At 47.2% G+C, this 19,164-nt stretch overlaps 1 protein-coding gene across 1 annotated transcript in view; it reads left to right on the forward strand.

Annotated features, from left to right (window-relative positions):
* The first annotated feature begins 238 nt into the window (after window positions 1-238).
* Window positions 239-19,164, forward strand: part of GRM7 (glutamate metabotropic receptor 7) — a 275,098-nt gene continuing 256,172 nt past the window's right edge. The window contains exon 1 of the mRNA XM_054216198.1: window positions 239-763. Coding sequence (XP_054072173.1) covers window positions 254-763 — 510 coding nt within the window. The 5' untranslated portion in view covers window positions 239-253. The remainder of the gene's footprint in view (window positions 764-19,164) is intronic.

A 19,164-nucleotide genomic window follows, 5' to 3' on the forward strand; every position in this document is an offset into this window, starting at 1 on the left:
GGCGGCGGAGGGGGCGGGAGGCGGAGAGGACCGGCCACCATTTAAAGCGGTAGCGGCGCGGCGCGGCTCTCCAGTGCCGTGCTGCCGCGGAGCGCGGCGGAGGCAGCGCCGGCCAGGGCGGGCGGGAGCGGCCGGACTCCCCCCCCCCCCCCCCGGTGCCTTCCCCGGCCCATCCCGCCCCGCCGCCCCGGCTCCTCCGGGCTGCATGAAGGCGGGCGGGAGAGCCGGGCATCGCCCGGGCGGCGGCAGCACCATGGTCCGGCCGGGCAGGCTGCTGCGGCTCCTGACTCTGCTGAAGTTGCCCTGCTGCCTGCTGGAGTTGCTGCTCTGGGAGGCGGCCCGGGGGCAGGAGATGTACGCGCCCCACTCCATCCGGCTGGAGGGGGACATCACCCTGGGCGGCCTCTTCCCCGTCCACGCCAAGGGCCCCCCGGGCGTGCCCTGCGGGGACATCAAGAAGGAGAACGGCATCCACAGGCTGGAGGCGATGCTCTACGCTCTGGACCAGATCAACAGCGACCCGGACCTGCTGCCCAATGTCACGCTGGGCGCACGCATCCTGGACACCTGCTCCCGAGACACCTACGCGCTGGAGCAGTCCCTCACCTTCGTCCAGGCTCTCATCCAGAAGGACACCTCCGACGTGAGGTGCACCAACGGGGAGCCCCCCGTCTTCGTCAAGCCGGAGAAAGTAGTTGGAGTGATCGGGGCGTCGGGAAGTTCCGTGTCCATTATGGTGGCCAACATCCTCCGGCTCTTCCAGGTAGGGCTGCGCGGCGCCGGGCCGGGCGGGTGGCGGAGCTCCTTCCCGGCCGTGCCGCGGGGCTCTGCCCGCCGCTCTCAACTCCCTGCGTGCCCCTTCAGGTGCTTCGTTTGCCTCCCCGCCGGAGCATTTGGTCTCCCTCCCAGCCACCCTCTCTTTTTCAGCATCCTCCCCCGTCTCCCTTCTCCACGGTACATGGCACTTTCTGGATTTATCGCCCCATTTGCAAGAAGCAATCCATGAAGGGAAAGGAGGGGGAGAAAAAAAAAAAAGGCGATGATTGAGATGGGTTTGCGTTAGAGAGAAATATGTCTCGGCCGAGATGCGGGGGCACGGCCGGGATGGGCTTCGCGCATGAAATGTCCGCGCTGTGCGGGGGCAGGGGGCTGGCAGCACCCCCCAGGGTCGGGGGGGAGACCGAGGGGGCTTTCCCCGGCGGCGCTTGGGGGAGACGGGGCTGCGCTGGGCAACTCCAGGCACCCACGGCTGGGGCCGGGCTCCCTCTGCCCTCCGGGGGGGATGTCCGGAGCCAGCCCGGACCCGCAGCTGGCCGGCGGGCGGGGGGAGCGCGGCCGTCCGGGGGGCGGCGGGCCGGGTCCGGCTGCAGCCCGGGAGCGCGGCTCCGCTCCGCGGCTCCGCAAGCGCCCGGGCATGAGCGGAGCCGGCGGGGGAACGAAGCGTGTGTGTGTGCGGGGGGGATGCGCTGCAGCGCCCGCCCCTGCCGCTGCCATCGTGCCCCGCTCGGCGCCGGGGCTCGGCGGGGCGCGGAGACCTCTGTGTGCGTGTGTCCCGGCTGCATCCTCCTGCCCATCCCTGGCGCCCTAAGCCCGGGAGAGGGCATCCGTGCGGGGCTGAGCCGGGGTTTGCATCCCCGGGGGTGGGGGTGTCCCCGCCCCGGGGCCCGGCAGCGAGCACCGGGTGCTCCTCGGCAGCGATCGCGGGTGCAGCGACAGTGACGGAACCGCCACCAGATGCATCGTGAGCAGCGGAGTTTCTCGCTTCCTATCCTACGCCTTCGCATGCGGAAGGTGGTGGTGGGGTTTATTTTTGTGCAGCGGGCGGAGAGATCCCCCGCTTTTCCCAGCTGGAAACTTGTGAGGTTTTCACGGCAAATCCACTCTCTGCTGTCAGCAGCCGCCTTTCCTCCTTATTCCCATCGGGCTCTTGGTGCCAGGTACGGCCGTCACATGCAGGACAAACGGAGCTATGCGCCTTCTCCCATCACTGCCCTTTGCACTGCCCAGCCGGGCTCAGTCCGGTCCGTTTTCATGAAAGAACACCAAGGATCTGGTTTTGTTTTCCTTGCTCGCCTCGCTCTCTTGGCAAATTAAAATGCGGCTTGTATTGCCTCTGGATTCGGTGGTGTACTGAATCTTTAACAATTTGTGCGGCTTTAATGAGCGGCTCTTCGTATTTGAAATGCTACCTCTGAGAAAGCAGCCCCGCTTGCTTGTGCGAGCCAGCTTGGCATCGCTAGGTACACTGTACTTATTTCTGTTCGAGACTTCTTGCATTGCAAACACCCTTTCCTGGGCTGCAAAACAGATGATTTCATGTTCTGCTTGAGCTGGAGCCGAGAAGCTTGGAGGGAAGCGAGCAGAGCTGAAGTTCTGCTGAAGTACTGGTTCAGCAGACGCTGATCTGCTGTAGGCTTCCACCAGGCAGTAGACGGAAATCAGGCAGCTGGTTTATACTGAATCTCATTCAAGAGCAAATCCTGGGCACTCTGTGCTGAGCTCTCACTCAGGAGGAAATCCTGGACGCTGGGAGCCGTTCGTGTAATGCAACAAGACCTGAAAAATCTTTGGGGGTAGGTTACATAATGGAGTTTGCAGAAAATAAGACATTTTGGCAATTTCTGCATTTCATTTATGTAAAACTAAACATTTTAATGTATTGTGACTAAGCATCTGCTCAAAATTGCTTTTTAACCAAATCATCCAGAAAGCAGGAATGGGGATATACTGGGAGAGGTTTTACTGAATATGTATTCTGCAGCTCAGTTCTGCCTTCTTTAAGCAGATTTTTCATGCAACAAAACTGTTCCCTGTTGTCCTCTCCTCCTTCAACACACAGTTGAGAACATGTCCCAGCCAGAGAGAAATAAGAAGGAATGAACTATTTTGAAGGAGAACTGCACCTATTAAGCAGCAACTAAGTCCTGTTGCATGGGGGCGGGTGAGAAGCTGGAAGCTATTGGGGGGAGGGGGGAAACCCCAAGCAACTACCTGACCACAAAAAAACTTGGTAACCTAAATACTTTGAGATGCATGAGCCGTTGCAGGCAGCTTTTCTCATGGGTCACCATAGTTCTTAGTGAGCGTGGCAGTGTGGTGAGGGGTGGCTGAATGGCTCTTGAGCACTTATTTTCGTGCCCAAACTGCATTTTCCCCGACATCTTGTAGATGAGAACTCTTTCCATCTGTGGAGGCCTCTGCAAAGAAGTCTTACTAGTGTTTACATTTCTCTGACAGTATCTTGGAAGAGAAGTATTTGTACTCCACCTTAATGTATGGAGAAAAGTTATATATATAACCCGTGCAGAGCACAGCGGGGTTTCCTCAGCCAGCTGTTGACGCTTAAGGGGCTTTCTCTCCAGGGTGGGTAAGATTGAGGCTCTTCATCTTCCTCTCTGCATGTGAAGTTATGATATCTCTGCATGCAGCTCGCCTCTGTGTCCCCAGCACAACGCAGGGGTTTGGGAGCATCTTCAGCTAATGCCAACAGGTGGATCAGCAGGGAGAAAGAGCACCGAGGTCCTCTGTTTTGAATTCATCCGTGTTTGAATTCATTACCGTTTGAAGTTTTGTAGGTTTCCTTTGGTAAAAAAATGATGGGAAGGATCTGCATTAGACTTGGGCTTTTTCCTGTGTGATGAAAGCAGAAGCGTGTGTGTGTGTCCCACCTCCATCTCTCTCTCCCCACTTATCCCCTGCATTGCACCTTTGATAAAAGATGATGGGAGCAGTCGGGGCGGGGGTTTCCCCGGAGCTGGGCATGGCACTGAATCCCAGCTGCGAAGAGCTGCTGCTGGAGCGAAGGGAAGCCGTAACCCCAACTCTGCCTGCCGTTGGGTGATGCGCTCATGCTGATGGAACCAAGCTGCTGGGACTCAGGCGCAGGCAGAGTGGGTCATTGCTCTCTGAGTCACCCAGGATGCATTGCAGATGGGCACAGGCACTGCCAACGAGGGCAGTGTGTCTCCTCAGGCCACGTACATGAGGATTCCTCTTCCAAAATTACAACTACTGAGAGACGTGACTGCCAGCACAAGCACAGGGTTTAGAGGAAGAGGGAGGCTTTACACCCGAGTTCATGTCGGTCATGGCCGTGAATGGCGTGTGGGACCTTCCCTCAGTCACTTCAGTTAAAGTGTTAAGAGCATCCTGGCTGCGCACCAAGTCTTTCCTCAGCAGCGAGTTAGACCCCCGTTGGCACCGTTGGGTGTTTGATTCTCTTCTGAAGCCATCGCAAGACGAGCTCTCTCCAGTTTGGCAATGGCTTACTTCGGAAGGGGTCGAGCTGGGGGGGGCCTCTGGCTGAATGTATTATTTTCGCATCTCTTATTTACCTTCATCCTCTTCAGAAGCGGGGACGCGAGCGCCCTGGCAGGAGTTAGCGTGAGACTAACGCAGCCCCTTCTGAGCACGTCCCTCTGTAGACCAGAGCTGCTGCTCTCCAGGGGCTGTCCCCGTCCCGGGCCCAGCCGGGGCGGACTGGGAAGCACTGGGAGCGGGGCTGTGCAGTGCAGGGATCCTGCCCAGGGCCCCTCTTGGCTGCAGGGCCTGGGATTAATGCAACGGGAGGGATAATACCGTGTGTGGTGGACCGTGGAGATAGGAACGTGTGAATATTCAAGTATGTAAAATACAGTGACTTTTTCAAAATACAATTCTATTAGAGCGTGCCAATAAATAGCAAGCCGATTGTAAATTAAATATCTGCTCTAAAAATAAAACAGAAACAATTTGGAAAGCTGCTTCCAAATGCATCAGGGAGTTCAAGGCAATATGTTTTTAGGCTGCTAGTTTTGCATTGGAAAAAAAAAATACTGTTACTTCACAGTGTCATAGTTTTCCTTACAAATTTAACTTCATGAAATTCAATAACTATACTGAAAAAAATTGCCAAATGTTTCATCTGCTTCATATTTTCTGGGAGTAGATCCATGCAATATGGGGAATATCGGCACACTGATTTCTTTTTTTATACTGGAAAACTAATTTTTGGACTCCCTTAGAACTACAGACTTCTCATTACAAGCTTTAATAATGAACTAATTACTGCTTCAGGTTTCTGTCCTCCGTGGATGTAACTTTAAATAGTCAATCAACAATCGTTCTTTCTTGTCCGAATACCTTTTTGCTTTTATCAGTGATGGTTCTCGCAGCCTGTGGGGGTGCGTTACCAAGACCCTTCAGGGAACTTCTTAGAAACCAGCACAGGACAGAGGAGCATGACGAGATTGGGAGTCTGCATTGAAACTTCCCGTATATCCCTTGGGGGCTTTTGGCTGTATTTCCATCTGCGGGCACCTTCGTACTAAGGAGGATGAAAGTGGCAATCTTGCCTTCTGCTCTACACACAATGAAGCCAGTAGAAATGTGATTATTTGGAAAGGATTACAGCTGGAAAGTGCAGCTCTGAGCTGGATGCTGGTTTTTCCTTAGAAAAGGGCGTGCGTTTCCCAGGGCTGGGTGAGGATGCCCATCCTCAGGCTGGTGTCAACAGGCTGTCGCTGCCTGAGCCCCAACATTTGAGGTGCCGTGACTGGCGTCGATGGAGATTGTGGTTCTGTCTCAGCTTCTGCCGGGAGGGAATCAAACTTGGCTCTGGGTAGCCATGGGTGCCCGTTCCTGCTGGGTTTGCGGCTCGGGCACGGGGAAGAAGGATGAGGGCGGGATGAGAATCGCTTTACAGAATGTGTGATCCCATGATTTCAAGAGATCCTTCTCAAGTGTTTGGTTTTTAATTCATTTTATGCTGCGCATCTGATCAGTTTCTACAGACTCCTTCCTCACACGTTTGCAAACTGATTGTTCCTTCCTCTCTCCCTCCTGTTTGTTTAAGTTTTCCCCAGGAATATGGGATATATGCCCCAAGGTTTCCACTTGTCTGGGTTCTCGGTGCAAAGTCAGAGACCCACGTTGAGCCCCCTCCTGATGAACTTGATTTAACGAGATGGCAGTAAATGGCCAATTTACCTGACTGCAATGTACCTGCCATGGGGGGACTATGGGTTATTGCCCGTATTTGGGAAGAAACCTAACACACTTTAGCAATATTTTTCTCTAGATGCTAATATATTTTAAACTCATTACCTGTTTATTGCATTTTCCTCTTCTAACTGTTAATAAGACAATGCTGGTGTTAGTAAACAGAGTAATGATTCATTTTTTAAAAGATATTTCAGGAAAACTATGCATTTTTCAGTTAGACTCACATAAAGACTTTAACAAAAAGCTAAAATAGGAAATGATAAACATAAACATTAATTATTTGTCTCTTAAAAAAAAAACAAAAACAAAAACAACTTTTGTGTTTCTCAGCAAGCTTTCATTTTCATCAGCCTCTAAATATTTGTTCTCGTTACTGATGCACTTAATACATGTCAAGAAGGCGAGCCACGCAGTTCTACTGTAATGTTGTTGAAATACTGGGCTACATTGAATAGATGTGAAATCTTATTTTCTCGTATAAATCAAAAGTAAAGGAAAATCCTTCCTTCAACGATGCACATGTTTCCATGTGGAGTTACTAATGGTTGGTCGTAGGTCCTATGTATATATTTTTCTGGAACACACGGTTTTGGAGACAAAATTTATTTTCTTGACATGGCAAAATTCAATACTAGCAATAATCTTGGCTCTTAATCTATTTTCAAGTGTCTCTCTGTAGATGTTACATAGAAGGGACTGCGAAGAGTCAGGTGGAAGATGACTGGCCCTGCCAGGGGAGGGATGATGGCGCTTCTGTGAGCGAAGGGTTTGCAGATACCTGGGGCTGGGCTGGGGGCAGCACAGGGGGAGGCTGCAACGTGCCATCTTGGATGGTGAAAGCGTGTATTCACCAAGTACATTTGTGCAATTCCCAATTTACTCTTTGAAATGAAATAAGGTGACCTCTTTGTAATGACAAATGGATGGATCGTTTCAAGGCATTAATTTTTATGAAAGAAATATTGATCTGGTTTTAAATCTCATAACACTAATACTGTAAAACTACATGGACTATATTCTGTATTTTTATGCTATTAAATTAGTTTTGCTTGGAGGCATTAAAACCGTCCAACACAATACTCTGCATCGTAATATCAGATGTTGTTATTTCTATTTATAGTGATACTCAAATTAATCTCAATGAGCGACAATGCTGACTGTCCCAGACATAGGACTATGATGAATTTTATCATAATATTGGAAGATACGAAGCATGTAATTAAGGCTGTTTGGCGAGCATGGAATCCAATATAGTCCGGTCATTAGTGTGGTGGAGTGGGTATCCAGGCAGAGAGGAATCTGAAGAAAAACAAGTATTTCGAAAGCCTTCCTCATTACTGATGATTCACAAGGTCCTGTAAAGCTGAAGGCAGCAGAGGCATCCTTAATCATCGCCAATTTAGCTGGGAGTAAAGCATCGTCCTCTTATGGACCACTAAAATGTGGTGGCCCTGCCCTGCCCCAGGCACCGGTCACTTCTGCACAGCCCTTTTACCTTGCTGGAGTAACTCTCGCACCTGCAGGGCTAGCATAGCTCTTCATGCGATGATACTACATCGGGAAGAGAGACTTCAAATGACAGCAATTAATATGTAGGCATGGTCTAAAAGCTCTTTAATTTCTGTGTTCCCGTGTCACAGGGCCACCATGCCACCCCACTTCAGCAGTATTGCCCAACATCCGTCTAATTTAGTCCATATGGTGGTAAGTGATGCTTCTGCTGTGTCAGTTGGGTTGCTGGGGAGAGGCATTGGCATGCCGTATGAACACAAGCGTGTTGCTGAGTATGTATCCTCTTATTCCTTGCTGACGAGGTAATGCAGCCAACGCCTCACTTCCAAGTACTTTTAAATGAACTTGGCAAGTGTGCCAGAACCCCCATGAAGTGCTCCTAATTAGAGATCGCCTTTCTCCTCGCGTTGAGATCATGTGAAGCGCTTGGACTACCTGGCCTCTGATTTAAATGGGAAGAGAAGGCGGACTTGTGAGCGAGACCTTCGCTCGCGATGCCATGCGCTGCCTGCTGTGGCATAGATAAAATCTTTTCCCATGTAGGGCACATCAAATATCTCTATTTTTGTTAAAAGGCTAGTCTGACCTGTGGGGGTGGAGGGGACAGAAAGGAGCAGTCTTGGGTTGCAAGTTTTCATTTTGATGATGGTTCTGCTTAGTGTCTATGAACATGTTTGTGTGTGTAGGTGTTTTATATAAATATATACCTGCATATATTTAGAAAAACATATTTTTATACTGTAAACATAACTGATGTGTCTTTTAACAGCTGGCTCAGGGCTAAGGCTGGGAAGGGGAGAGCAGGCAGGAGCACCGGGCCATGGCGGGTGAGGATGGGATGGAGCACGCCTACGCTTCCATTGACTGCCACTGCTGTCAGTGTGCCCACAGTCCTGTCACCTGCTTGTTTCGCTTTTCTGTTCTGTCTGTCTCACATTATTATGATGTTAGGACTCGGAAGAATCAGTGACATGTGATTAATAGAGAAAAGATGTGTTTTAGTAATACAGAGCCCCCTCAAAGGTGTTCAGCAGTACAGTCAACGGGTTGTGTCCAGGTTTGGCTCTTACTGCCTGGGAAGTGACTGAAGGGAGGACGGGCAGAAACCGTGATGGAAAACAGGGGGAAGAGCCCAGAGAGGTGGGTGTGCGGCTGGTGCAGGGTGAGAGGGTGCTGGAACAAGGATGCTCTGCAGGACTGGCTCTCCCTCTCCTCCACCATCAGGAGCCTCAGCTCTTCCCCCAGCAGAAGCTGGGGTGGCTTTCTGGCCCCTGGCACAGGCAGAGGGGATGGACAATGGGGCAGTGGTGGTTCTTCCCTTTGTGGCAGGCTACTGGCCATGTGATTGCCACCTTGATTTCTGCCTAGAGGCTGCTCTGAGGCATCAAAGCGGGGAGAGTCAAGGGGTGGAGGAGCTGAGAGTGGTCACTGTGCATTGCCCTGGTCAGGGCGGCTGGAAGCATCTGAGGTTGATTCTGGTATCAGCACAGCTCAGATCGGTGACACAGGAGTCGCAGGGAGGACACAGCCCGTCAGTGTGTCACACGGTGGGTAACTGGCACGGGCTGCTTGCCTTAGCCCAAGGGCGATGCCTTGCTGGAGCTGCTTTACTCCTTCCAGTTCAAAAGCCAGATAATCTGGACTTGGCTTCAGTGTGGTCCCTGTGCTCCACCACATGCTGTATATGTGCCCTTAGATCTTGCTCTTACAGATTTACAACTGTTTTTGGCTTTTCACTTGCGGGTATAACAACTGCTGACAAAGCCAAAACCTTAAGCTGTCCTGAAAAATGACTCTGATCCAGGTTCTCCTCAGGTGGGTTGATACAAACCCATATCTCTGCATCCTTGGTTAGAGATTTGACCTTTCAGTGGCTGACAGCAGGACGTGGCAGCCAGCCCAGCGCTGCTGGGGGTGCCCGCAGCCCCTGGGGTCCAGCGAGACCAGCCCCATGGGACGCGTGAGCATTGCCACGGCCGGTGCTGCAGCCTTCACGGGAGCTGAAGGGCGAGCTCTGCGCTGCCTTAAAACACCCCTTCTCACTGGAAACGTTAAAAAAAGTTGATTGTAGTGTGCTTTCCAGGGTTAGCTGGAAATGCCACCCTTTTTGTTCATAAACCAAGATTCAGTTATAGAAATGACAGTGTAAAAGTGAATACATATCCCTGCATGTGATTTTTGTAGCAGCCATTTATTACTATCCTACAGAAAGGCCTGAATCCTAACTTTTCTTAGAAGAGTGCCCATACATAAATAGGACTATAAATCCAAAGATTGTAGAGGATGGAAACAGACACTTATCTTAGCACAATTTTCCAGTCTTTTTTTTGGATGCTCCAGCTCTGGCTGATGTGGGTGGGAAGGCAGCAAGCTGGATGGAGACCTGCCTGATTTGGACTGATTCAAGCAGTCCCTTGTCCCTTTGTCCTGGTACCATCCCCTCGACCTCCTGCTCTGATCCCCTCGGGTGCTTCCCTCCTGTGTTCTGGGGGTGGGTGTTATCAGTGTGGCTCCTTCCGTGGTGGTTCTCCATCCTCCTGGTGTGTCACTGGTGGGAGATGGGCTGGTCCTGGCAGATGCTTGGCTATCTTCTTTTATAAACTTTTCTGAAGAATATTCTGCAAGCTCCACAAAATACTTACCCCCCCCCCCCCCCCCCCCCCAACTTAGTAGTCAGCTTTTATCCTCTTTGCTGGAAATTTTCCTGGTGGTGTTTTGACTGTACTTTGACAGCATGCTCTGAGGCTTAAGTGCAACACAAGATGCAATGGGTATATCTTCCTGAAGCAAGACTTTTGCTCTCCCCTCTATGCTGGAAGTTGGGTATGAAAAATTAGAGGTTTTGAATGCTTTAGTGAGAGAGATTTATCCACAAATTAACATTCACGCGGCTGGGACTTGTGAAACTCCACCTCTCTGATTCAGGCTGGAGATGTCAGCCTAAATTTCCAATGGTCTGGATGGGTACTAGTGGGTACTCAATTCTCTCTCTTGTCCCAGTGATGCATTTCCAGTCCAGACTACCCATGTTAAAAAAAACCAAAACAAACATAAAAAAGAACCAACCCCAAAAACCCCCACAAGAAGTTGACTTCCACAACAGCCTTTGTTTTAAGAACTGGAAATTTTCCACATGAAAATAAGAAAATCCCCGTTCTCTCTGTTCGGTATCTTTGACGGAGATGACAGGGTTCAGGATCTCAGGAGAGATGTGCCTACATCATCTCAGATGGAAACGCGCAGGTTCGGTGCCTCACAAGTTTGTTTTCTCTGCTGCCATTTTAGAATTTGTGTAGAGTAACATTCTGCAAGCTCATATGCAGAAGATTTTCTAATAAATTTATTATTTCATAAAGATTTTAATAACAGTAATTATGCATTCATCAGAATGGAGATTTGTTTCAATGTCATTAAATTCAGCCTCATAATTATATGCATGGTATTTTTGCACAGAGTACAAACTGAGTGCAATTGCTTTGTAAATGTATTGCAGCGCTTGGCGACACAGGAGGAATTTACATCTTTGCAGGATTGTCGTCTCCAGCTATTGGCATCTTCCATGTACCAAGAAAAAAATGGGACAGCAGGAAATTTTCTTCTGTGAGAATGGAGGATTTGGGCCTTAAGAATTGCAGTAGGTTTCTGTTTCCAGCGACAGCAAATGATGTCCTTAAAACAAGCTCACAGATAAGATACAAATTGTGGGGTGCGGAGGTGGCAGTTGTGCTACAGCTGATGGGATTGTGCGGAACCGCACAGACGGACTGTGGGGGTCCCTCCGGGAGCCCTGTGTGCGCACCCTGTGGCAGCCGCCCTGCTCTGGAAGGGCTGCTAAGCCTGACGTAAGTTCGCTTTTGAAATAAATTTATAAATTATTTTTGTGATAAATCTATACTGCTTTTTTTCGGACACAAATTTATTTTTCGGCATCCTGAGGTAAACACAGGCAAGTTAGTTTTTAAAGTTCTGCTGTCGGCAAAGGAAGCTAGACTAGAGAGACTGCGACTCTGATAGGAAATTCCCTTTTCACTGTGAATATGGCCCTGGGAGAGCCACGCATTTGCTGCTTTCTGGTTACCCCTGCTTGATAAGCACAGCTTGGGAAGCTTAATCAAAATTTTTGTTTTCAGTCAGGATGGCAGAGACCACTAATATTTAATCCCAGTAATACAAGACTCCATGTAACACTTAATTTAAACACTGAGGATGGGCATAAGTGTATACTCTCTAATTTAAAAGTGAAACAAAGATCATCTTTTTTTTTCCAGGATGAGCTTAACTGGCCGTAGACAGATCTCTAATGCTCATCTTGAGTTGTGACAGTGTGTCCCGTGTATCTCAGTACTTGATTTCCATGTTAAAAAATTAAATAAATCAAAAGCAACTTGATCAAATCCTGCATATCAGCCTGTATCTTGTGTATCTCAAGGACAATGCAGAGTTTAGTATTCACTGTGTTACATTCTCTATTGATTCCCTAGTCCACAGCCTTCAGCATTTAAATTTTCTTTGACACTCGTGTCCATAACCACCTCTCTTGTGCTGTAACGCGTATTCTGGCAATGTCCAACACTTGCTGCTGCTCTTCCTGAAAAACTTCAAAGTTCAGACCTTGCATCTCTGCTGATGCAGCCAGGACAACCTGTGTCACCTCCTCGCCATCCTGCCCTTGCTATTGCCTATAAAATGGAGTTGGTAGAGTCCCTGGGGTGTATTATTAATGTAACTTTCCTTACCGTGTCCTTTCCCCTTGCTGTTTCTCTTGCATTTTGCGCCCCTACCCACGGGGATAACCTTTCCCACCCTGCCTGCCCTCGCATGAGGACACGTTGGGACCATGGCTTCCCAGGGGACCACCCCCCTATTCCTGGTTAACACGGGCTGAGGGCGCAGCTGGGTTTACTCAATTTCACAAAGTGATTCTGTATGGTTGGGGCCAAGTTCCCTCCTGATGGATGCAAGGGGATCTCTGACAGCTTACACCAGCTGAGGCTGTGGCTTTCTTTTCTATGTATTCCCTTTGGAAAGGGTACATTCCCCAGTTCTGTGATCTTTGGGGCATCAGGTATGCTGAGATGCCCCCAGCACGTGGTCGTTTCTCATATTCGTCTCGCAATGAAGAGATGAATATGAAAGAACAAGATCCAGCTTAACATAATGTATGGCTGAAAGCTAATAAATTCTCCTGTTGTCTTGAATTTAATGACAGCTCATAAGAGCCTAGACAGCATCACCACCAGTTTTAGTTCTGCTAGTGCCTTGCCACTAGAGAGACAAGACTAAATGCCCAGAGTTGTTTCCCATGCCGATCCCATCAAGATGGAGTCCTAATAGGTAGGATCAAGGCCAAATCCCATTTAATAAAAAAATGGCAGGAGTAATCAAAAGTTACAGGGAAACTGTCATCTCAAATTTGGCTGGAAGTTGTTATTTTTTTAGAAATAAAATCCAGCACTAATAGAGATGTTGTAGTGATATTTTTTTTTAAAGAAGATAATTTTGTGGTAGTACTTCAATGCACAGACACGATATTGACAATAAACTTTAATTAAGTGACTTTTTGTGGTTTTGTAGTTTTTCTATCTGACAGCAGTACAGAAAAATCTCAGAGTATTAGTGAGGGAAAGGAAATTATCTCTTTAAGGTGCGTATACCATTACTACAGTGAAGGATTCTCAAAATTGGGAAAGGCTATTTTGATGTCTTGATTCCCCAGCAAGTCTGTGGCAACTGGGAGCTCCATGCCCGTCCCAGTGCTTGAAAACACTTCCCGTAGTAGAGTGTTAGTGTCCTAGGTAAAGCGATTTCTGCGCTGTACGGGATTCTGGAAGTCGACACAGAAAAAAATTAGTTTTCCATCTGCCTGCAGCAACTGTGATGGCATCAGCCCTTAGGGAGTTACAGCTTGTTTTTGCTTTATTAGCTAAATTGGATATGCGGAAATGGAGAAATGACTTCTTCAAGCCTTACGGAGGATGTCCGGGGCTGCCGCAGAAGTCAGTCTATAACACGCTGAGACCTGAAACGCATCCCAGTGTGCGAGCGGGTGGATGGTGTGTGGGGCTGCAGAGCAGAGGTGCTCGCGTCCGTTGAAAGGCAGCTTTCCAGTGTTAGGAATGTTATTTTTTTTTTGGTGATATGATAAACTGTGAAGGGCATTAAATCCATGAAGAAATGAAAGAAATGACAAATATAGTTTTTCCCACCTGTGATAAATGTGTTTTGCTAGAGAATCAAATTGTTATTAAAAAAGCCTTAAACCCTGTGCTTATTTTCTCAGGAAGAATCTTCTTATATTTCAGAAGAAAATAAAGACCTCTAAGCACAAAAGCTCTGAGGAATGAGGCTGATCACTCTTCTATAAAATATCCTGCTTGAGACAAGCCAAGCTTTTGCTGCTCTCTCTAAGAAATCCATCTGTTAGTGAAGTTATAATTGCGTATTCAAATGTGCATTATATGGCTGCGTTTATGATAAATGCACGTATGTGAAATAAAGCCCGTATTTGTTTCTGAGCAGGGATCTGTGCTGTGCTGTGCTGTAACCCTGCACTTAGTGTTTAAATACGTAATGACTCTTTTCCTCATTATCGTAACACAGGGGTTGATGCCGGCTGGAAACTCTTCCCAGCCCCGGTGCCGATGCCCGATGCAGAATCCGAGCAGGGCCGTCAGCCATCGCACCGCAGGTCAGGGGCTCCTCTTACGGGCAATGGGGCACCTTGGCACGGTAGCCAGCAAATAAATGCTGCAACAGGCAGGTAGCTGAGGTTTAGCATTCAGGCTTTCAACGATGAATAAAGTTGTTAACAGTTTATCAAAAATATGAACTGTTCCACGGGGCGAACTAGCTGATTTGTGGTACCTCTATGTGGCAAATTACTATATGTATTTCTATGCAATGCTTTATTTATACATATGGCTTTGTTTTTTGTTTCGCTACTCTTTCGAATTGAATTTTTTAGCAATAAACGTGTGTGCGTCTCCCTCTTCCCTCCCTCCGCTGTTCCTCACTCAGCTCCTAAGCAGTCTGGAAAATTGGTCTGACAGTTGATCCTAATCTCCAGGGTGAATTTTAGATAAGATGCTATTGGGTTCATGAAATAAAGTTGTTTTTTTCTTGTGCCATTGTAAGGTATCGTTGAGCTAGCTAAAGTAGCAAACTGTTCTTTTTGTCTTTCCTACTGTTTTTGTAGAGTATGTTAAATCTTATCACTTAAATTATAATAAATGTGGCCCACATTAAAAAATAACAAAAATAATGAGGAATAGCTTAAACACACAGCGAGGAGAAAACACGATCTTTCTCAATTGAACTGTGTTCATTCTGTTCATGAATCTTTTTGTCATATTTGTTGACTGAGATTTTTTTTTTTATTTAATGTGCTCCATGAAGACAAATTAAGAATGCCAGTTATTTAATGAAATGAAATTGCACTGAGGTTTGTGCTTCTCTCGGTTTTGTGCTTTGCGTTTTACCTGGTATCCTGGAAGTTTTTCAGTGGGGCTGAGGTTTGCCGAGAGGCGAGATGGAGCCCGGGCTGTCGTACTCATTAGGCTGCAGAATTACCTGGGGAAGCCTGGAAATGCACCCAGGGCTTTGGAGAGTTTGGGGACTGTCAAAGCCAGTAAGTGGAAATAAAGTACATTTCCAGTTCCTCCCGTTTTCATTTTATCCCAGCCTATGTCTGAAAACCAAATCATTATATTGATTGTTACTATAAAACTTAACAAGACGTTTTGTTTTTAACTGGTGGCAGTCTTTTGGAGAGTATTTCAATGGGGAAAATTAAAGTTACAATGAATTATTCAGACCCTTTGTTTGCGGTCATCCTTCTTCCCGCACCCATGCTCTTTGCGTGGTACTTCTCCTGTGGTCTACGTTTGCAGGGTCAATTCCTTAGTTTGCTCTGGGGTGGCTGAATCCATGTTGACTTTGGTTGACCAGTGGGCAATGTAGGGATGCTTTGGCCATCCTGTATTGGGAGCGTTTTCTCACGGTCCCTTGGTGGCACTGGGACAGTCGATGGTATGGGACCCAGTGACTCCATTAAAACCTACATCATGCCTCATAGCGAGCCTGTAAGGAAAGTCTCTGTCTGCTTAGTGAATTACCTGGGATACTTATCGCAGGAAAAGGGCATATTCAGGCTAAATGACAGCCTGTCACTGCACAGAACAAAACACTCTTATAAGCTACAGCAATTTTAAAAATAGAAACCAGGGAGAAAATGGACTTGAAGGTACATCGCGCTCAGACAGATGGGAATTGGCCCTAATGGGCCTTGAGCTGTGCTGGGGATGGAGGGCTGCGAGTGCAGCAAGCTGCAGGTGGGAGCAAAGTTACTGCTCTCATTTGTCTCCCTTTATCAAATTTATTTTAATTCCTAATTTGGCCAAAGAACTCCCTCAGACTTGGACTTTTCCTCGTTTGGCTGCTGTGGGGGGTTGCTGGTGGCCAGGCTGGGTGTGATGGGGGAATCAACCAGAAAAACACGGCTGCTCTGTAGAACTTGCTTTATTTTGCAAAAAACTTGCACCATATGAAATCTGTTGGCCCTAGATTAGGTAATATCTGATTTCAAAAAGTAATACGTGGCCTGGCTCCTGAGTCTAGCAGATGAGCACTTGCTGTAAGCCTAGAAAAGACGGAGATGTGGTTTTTATCTACTCCTGCCCTCTCCTTGCTCTCAGTCCCGCGAGCTTTCCCAGTGAGCCCCCCAGAAGCCCCTGCTCGTACCCAGGGACCGGCCAAATAACTCCCCCATCACCCGGGACCCCCCGTGGGTGCTCAGATCGGTCTCCCTGCAGCCTGGGGATGCGCGGCAGATCCCCAGCGCTGACGGCTGGGTTGAGCAGGGTCTGGCTGTTCCTTGTGCTCGGGTGGGGAGGAGCTCTCTGGAGCCTCTCAGACTTTTTGGCAAGTCTATTGTCAAAACAGCAAAAAAAAGGAAGAAAAAAAATACATGTTTTCTCTCCAGGTCATTTTTTCCCCCCTCGCCTCTCTCCCAGTGCTCACATAAATTAAGCGAAATGTGGTACAATTGGAATCTGTTTTGCTAACCAATTGGCAAAGTGCAGTACGTAGTACGTACTATTAAAAGATGAATCCATCAGCAGATGCAAGACCCACCAAGCACTTCACTTTTTTCTTTTAAAGGCATACTGCTCATTCGTAATATCAGGCATCACAGATGTAAGAAAAATATTCAGAAGAAATGGCTTGGGGTTTTTTGACCTATAAAATAAACCCTGTCATAGAAATCAGGGTGTAACTCAGCAGAATTTGTGTGTAGTGTATAAATCCTTCACCACAAGGACTATCCTAAGTACATGCGTCTGGAAGGCCGTCCAGCAAGGTTTTGACCTCAACTGGGGCTTCTAACTGCTAGTATAATACTAAAAATATACAATTATTGTAATGACAGTGCATGAAGAGCTGTTTTTTTTGGCTGGAGTGAATTTGTCAGCAGAATTGCAGAGGTTACCCTTACTTTAGGATTTTGCTCATTGTCTTTCAGAGATGAACGCAACATCTACCCATAAATAACCAACTCAACATTTTCTTCCACAGTTTTCAAAAGAGAGAAACACTGCCAATAGTCTAACAGACCAATGAAGTGAAGTGTCTTCTCATGCAAAAGAAAATCCTGTCCACTTTTAACACAGATTAATCTCTGACTGCCAGGATTGATGACTTTTCAACATACCATTTCTTGGCTTGAGAATCCCAGTTGATCAGGAGAACGATGCACATTATTTTGGCAATTTATTATTACCTTTATTGGTTTTGGTCGGATGGATGTGCTGGTATTGTCAACAGCTTCGATGTAATGGTAGATGGAAAGAGTTGTGGTGAAATCTGGTTTCTCCATTGGCTAATACTTGTGCCTGAAGCAGCTTTGGGCATGAGCCAAAGGCGGTATGGGTGGACACGGAGTGGTGAGTCTTAACCCCAGCCTGCAGGAGGATTAGTGCCTTTTTCTTGGCAGTACAAAGGGAATCAATGATATCTTTAACTTCGGTGTAAGAAACCTTATCCCTGAAGCATCAGAAGTAAAACCTGGCTTTGGAGCTTCAGAAATGCAGGTGGTTGTTGCTGGAGCTCTATTAGGACCAGCTCACTGACGTCGGTTTGAGCACTGTGAAAATCCAGCCCACTGAGATTGTGGGGATTGCTGGGATGGAGCCTAACAGGAGGCAAATGTGTTCTTTTCTTTGTGTTAAAATTAACTTCTCAGGTTAATTAGTTGATTCCCCCCCCACCCACTTTGCACTTTATCATTATGTATCTCCAAAGGAGTTTGTAAATTCACACCTTGTTGACAGGAACATTATTCTGGGGAGCAGCGATCACAGCTTGGCTGGTAATGTGTCGAACCAAGAGCATCTAGGAGGTCCTGGTGAGACAGGAGCACTGCACCGGAAAAAGCAACAAATAGAGCTGCCTAGATAGAAGCAGAAATGTGATCATATGCTTTATTTAAGATGTGATCACACTCTTCAGATTTTGGGGACTGGCATTTTTTTGTAAAAAAGCCCCTACCCAGTCAGAAAAAAACACTTAAAATTCCGTATTTTTTCAAAAACTTGCAGACAAAAGCCTGCCCAAAAGGCTCAAAACTCAAAAATATTGTGAAGTTTTAAGACAATTATTTTAATGGAAGTGTAGATTCTTACAGTAGCTCATGGCTATGGGAACTAGGATTATTATGCAAATACAGCAAAATTACAAAGCTCTAACTATGCTGTAAGATGCTCTAGACATTTCTCAAGACTTTCTCCAGTACAGGAAAGAACCTAAACTTGAAAAAAATGTATGTTTATAGGCAATTTTTAAATTTTCAATCAATAGATTTTGGTGCTTTGACAAGTGAAGGTAGGCATGTTAAAAATAAAGAGGTCTCATGGTCTCCGATTTAACAGTCCTCACTAGTTCAAAAAGCTGTTGAAATCTGATTAAAATCTTACCTGGTAAAAAATTGTACTCATGTGGTGTATGAAATAGAGGATGTAAAGATAATTCACGTGCGCTGGAGTTCCATCAGCGACCTCAGCTGTGGAGCCTTGTGGACCTACCGCCTTGGTGGTTTTGCACTTTTCGACTCTGTCTCGCATTTAGTTCACTAATCCAGCGCTTCAGCTGGTTATTTTGGCACCCCAAGTGCTTGATCCTCTTCAAATAGTTGACATCCTCTCAGTGCATTAATTCCTCTCTGGCATTATGATGATAAGGTATTGATGAGAAAACCTGGAAGATTAAGACTTGAACTGAGTAAGAGTGGGACTAACCTTAATTAATGCACGTTACTGTTTCTTCTATGAGAGTTTATTTGCTCTTAATTAATGTTGTTCAAAGTACATTATAGATACGTGATTACAGACTTATTTAAAAAAGCAATGGTGAGTAGCTGTCATGATCCCACAAGAGGTATATTCAGATGGCAAGGACAAAAGGTAGTTACCAATGTGGCTAAGTCCTCTGCACTGCGGGAACTCCACGAGGTGACGACTGGCTGGAGTTGACCTCTCTGCCTCTGCAGTAAATGGAAATTGAACTGAGCAGCCTAGTGAATCTTTTTCAATTTTGCCAGTTTTTATTGACTCCTGTAATTGTCCTAATGAGACACCGCATTTAAGTTGTCTAGCCTCTCCCACCCACTATTTTTTC

This window comes from Rissa tridactyla, chromosome 10 (genome assembly GCF_028500815.1).
Source record: "Rissa tridactyla isolate bRisTri1 chromosome 10, bRisTri1.patW.cur.20221130, whole genome shotgun sequence".
NCBI lineage: Eukaryota > Metazoa > Chordata > Aves > Charadriiformes > Laridae > Rissa > Rissa tridactyla.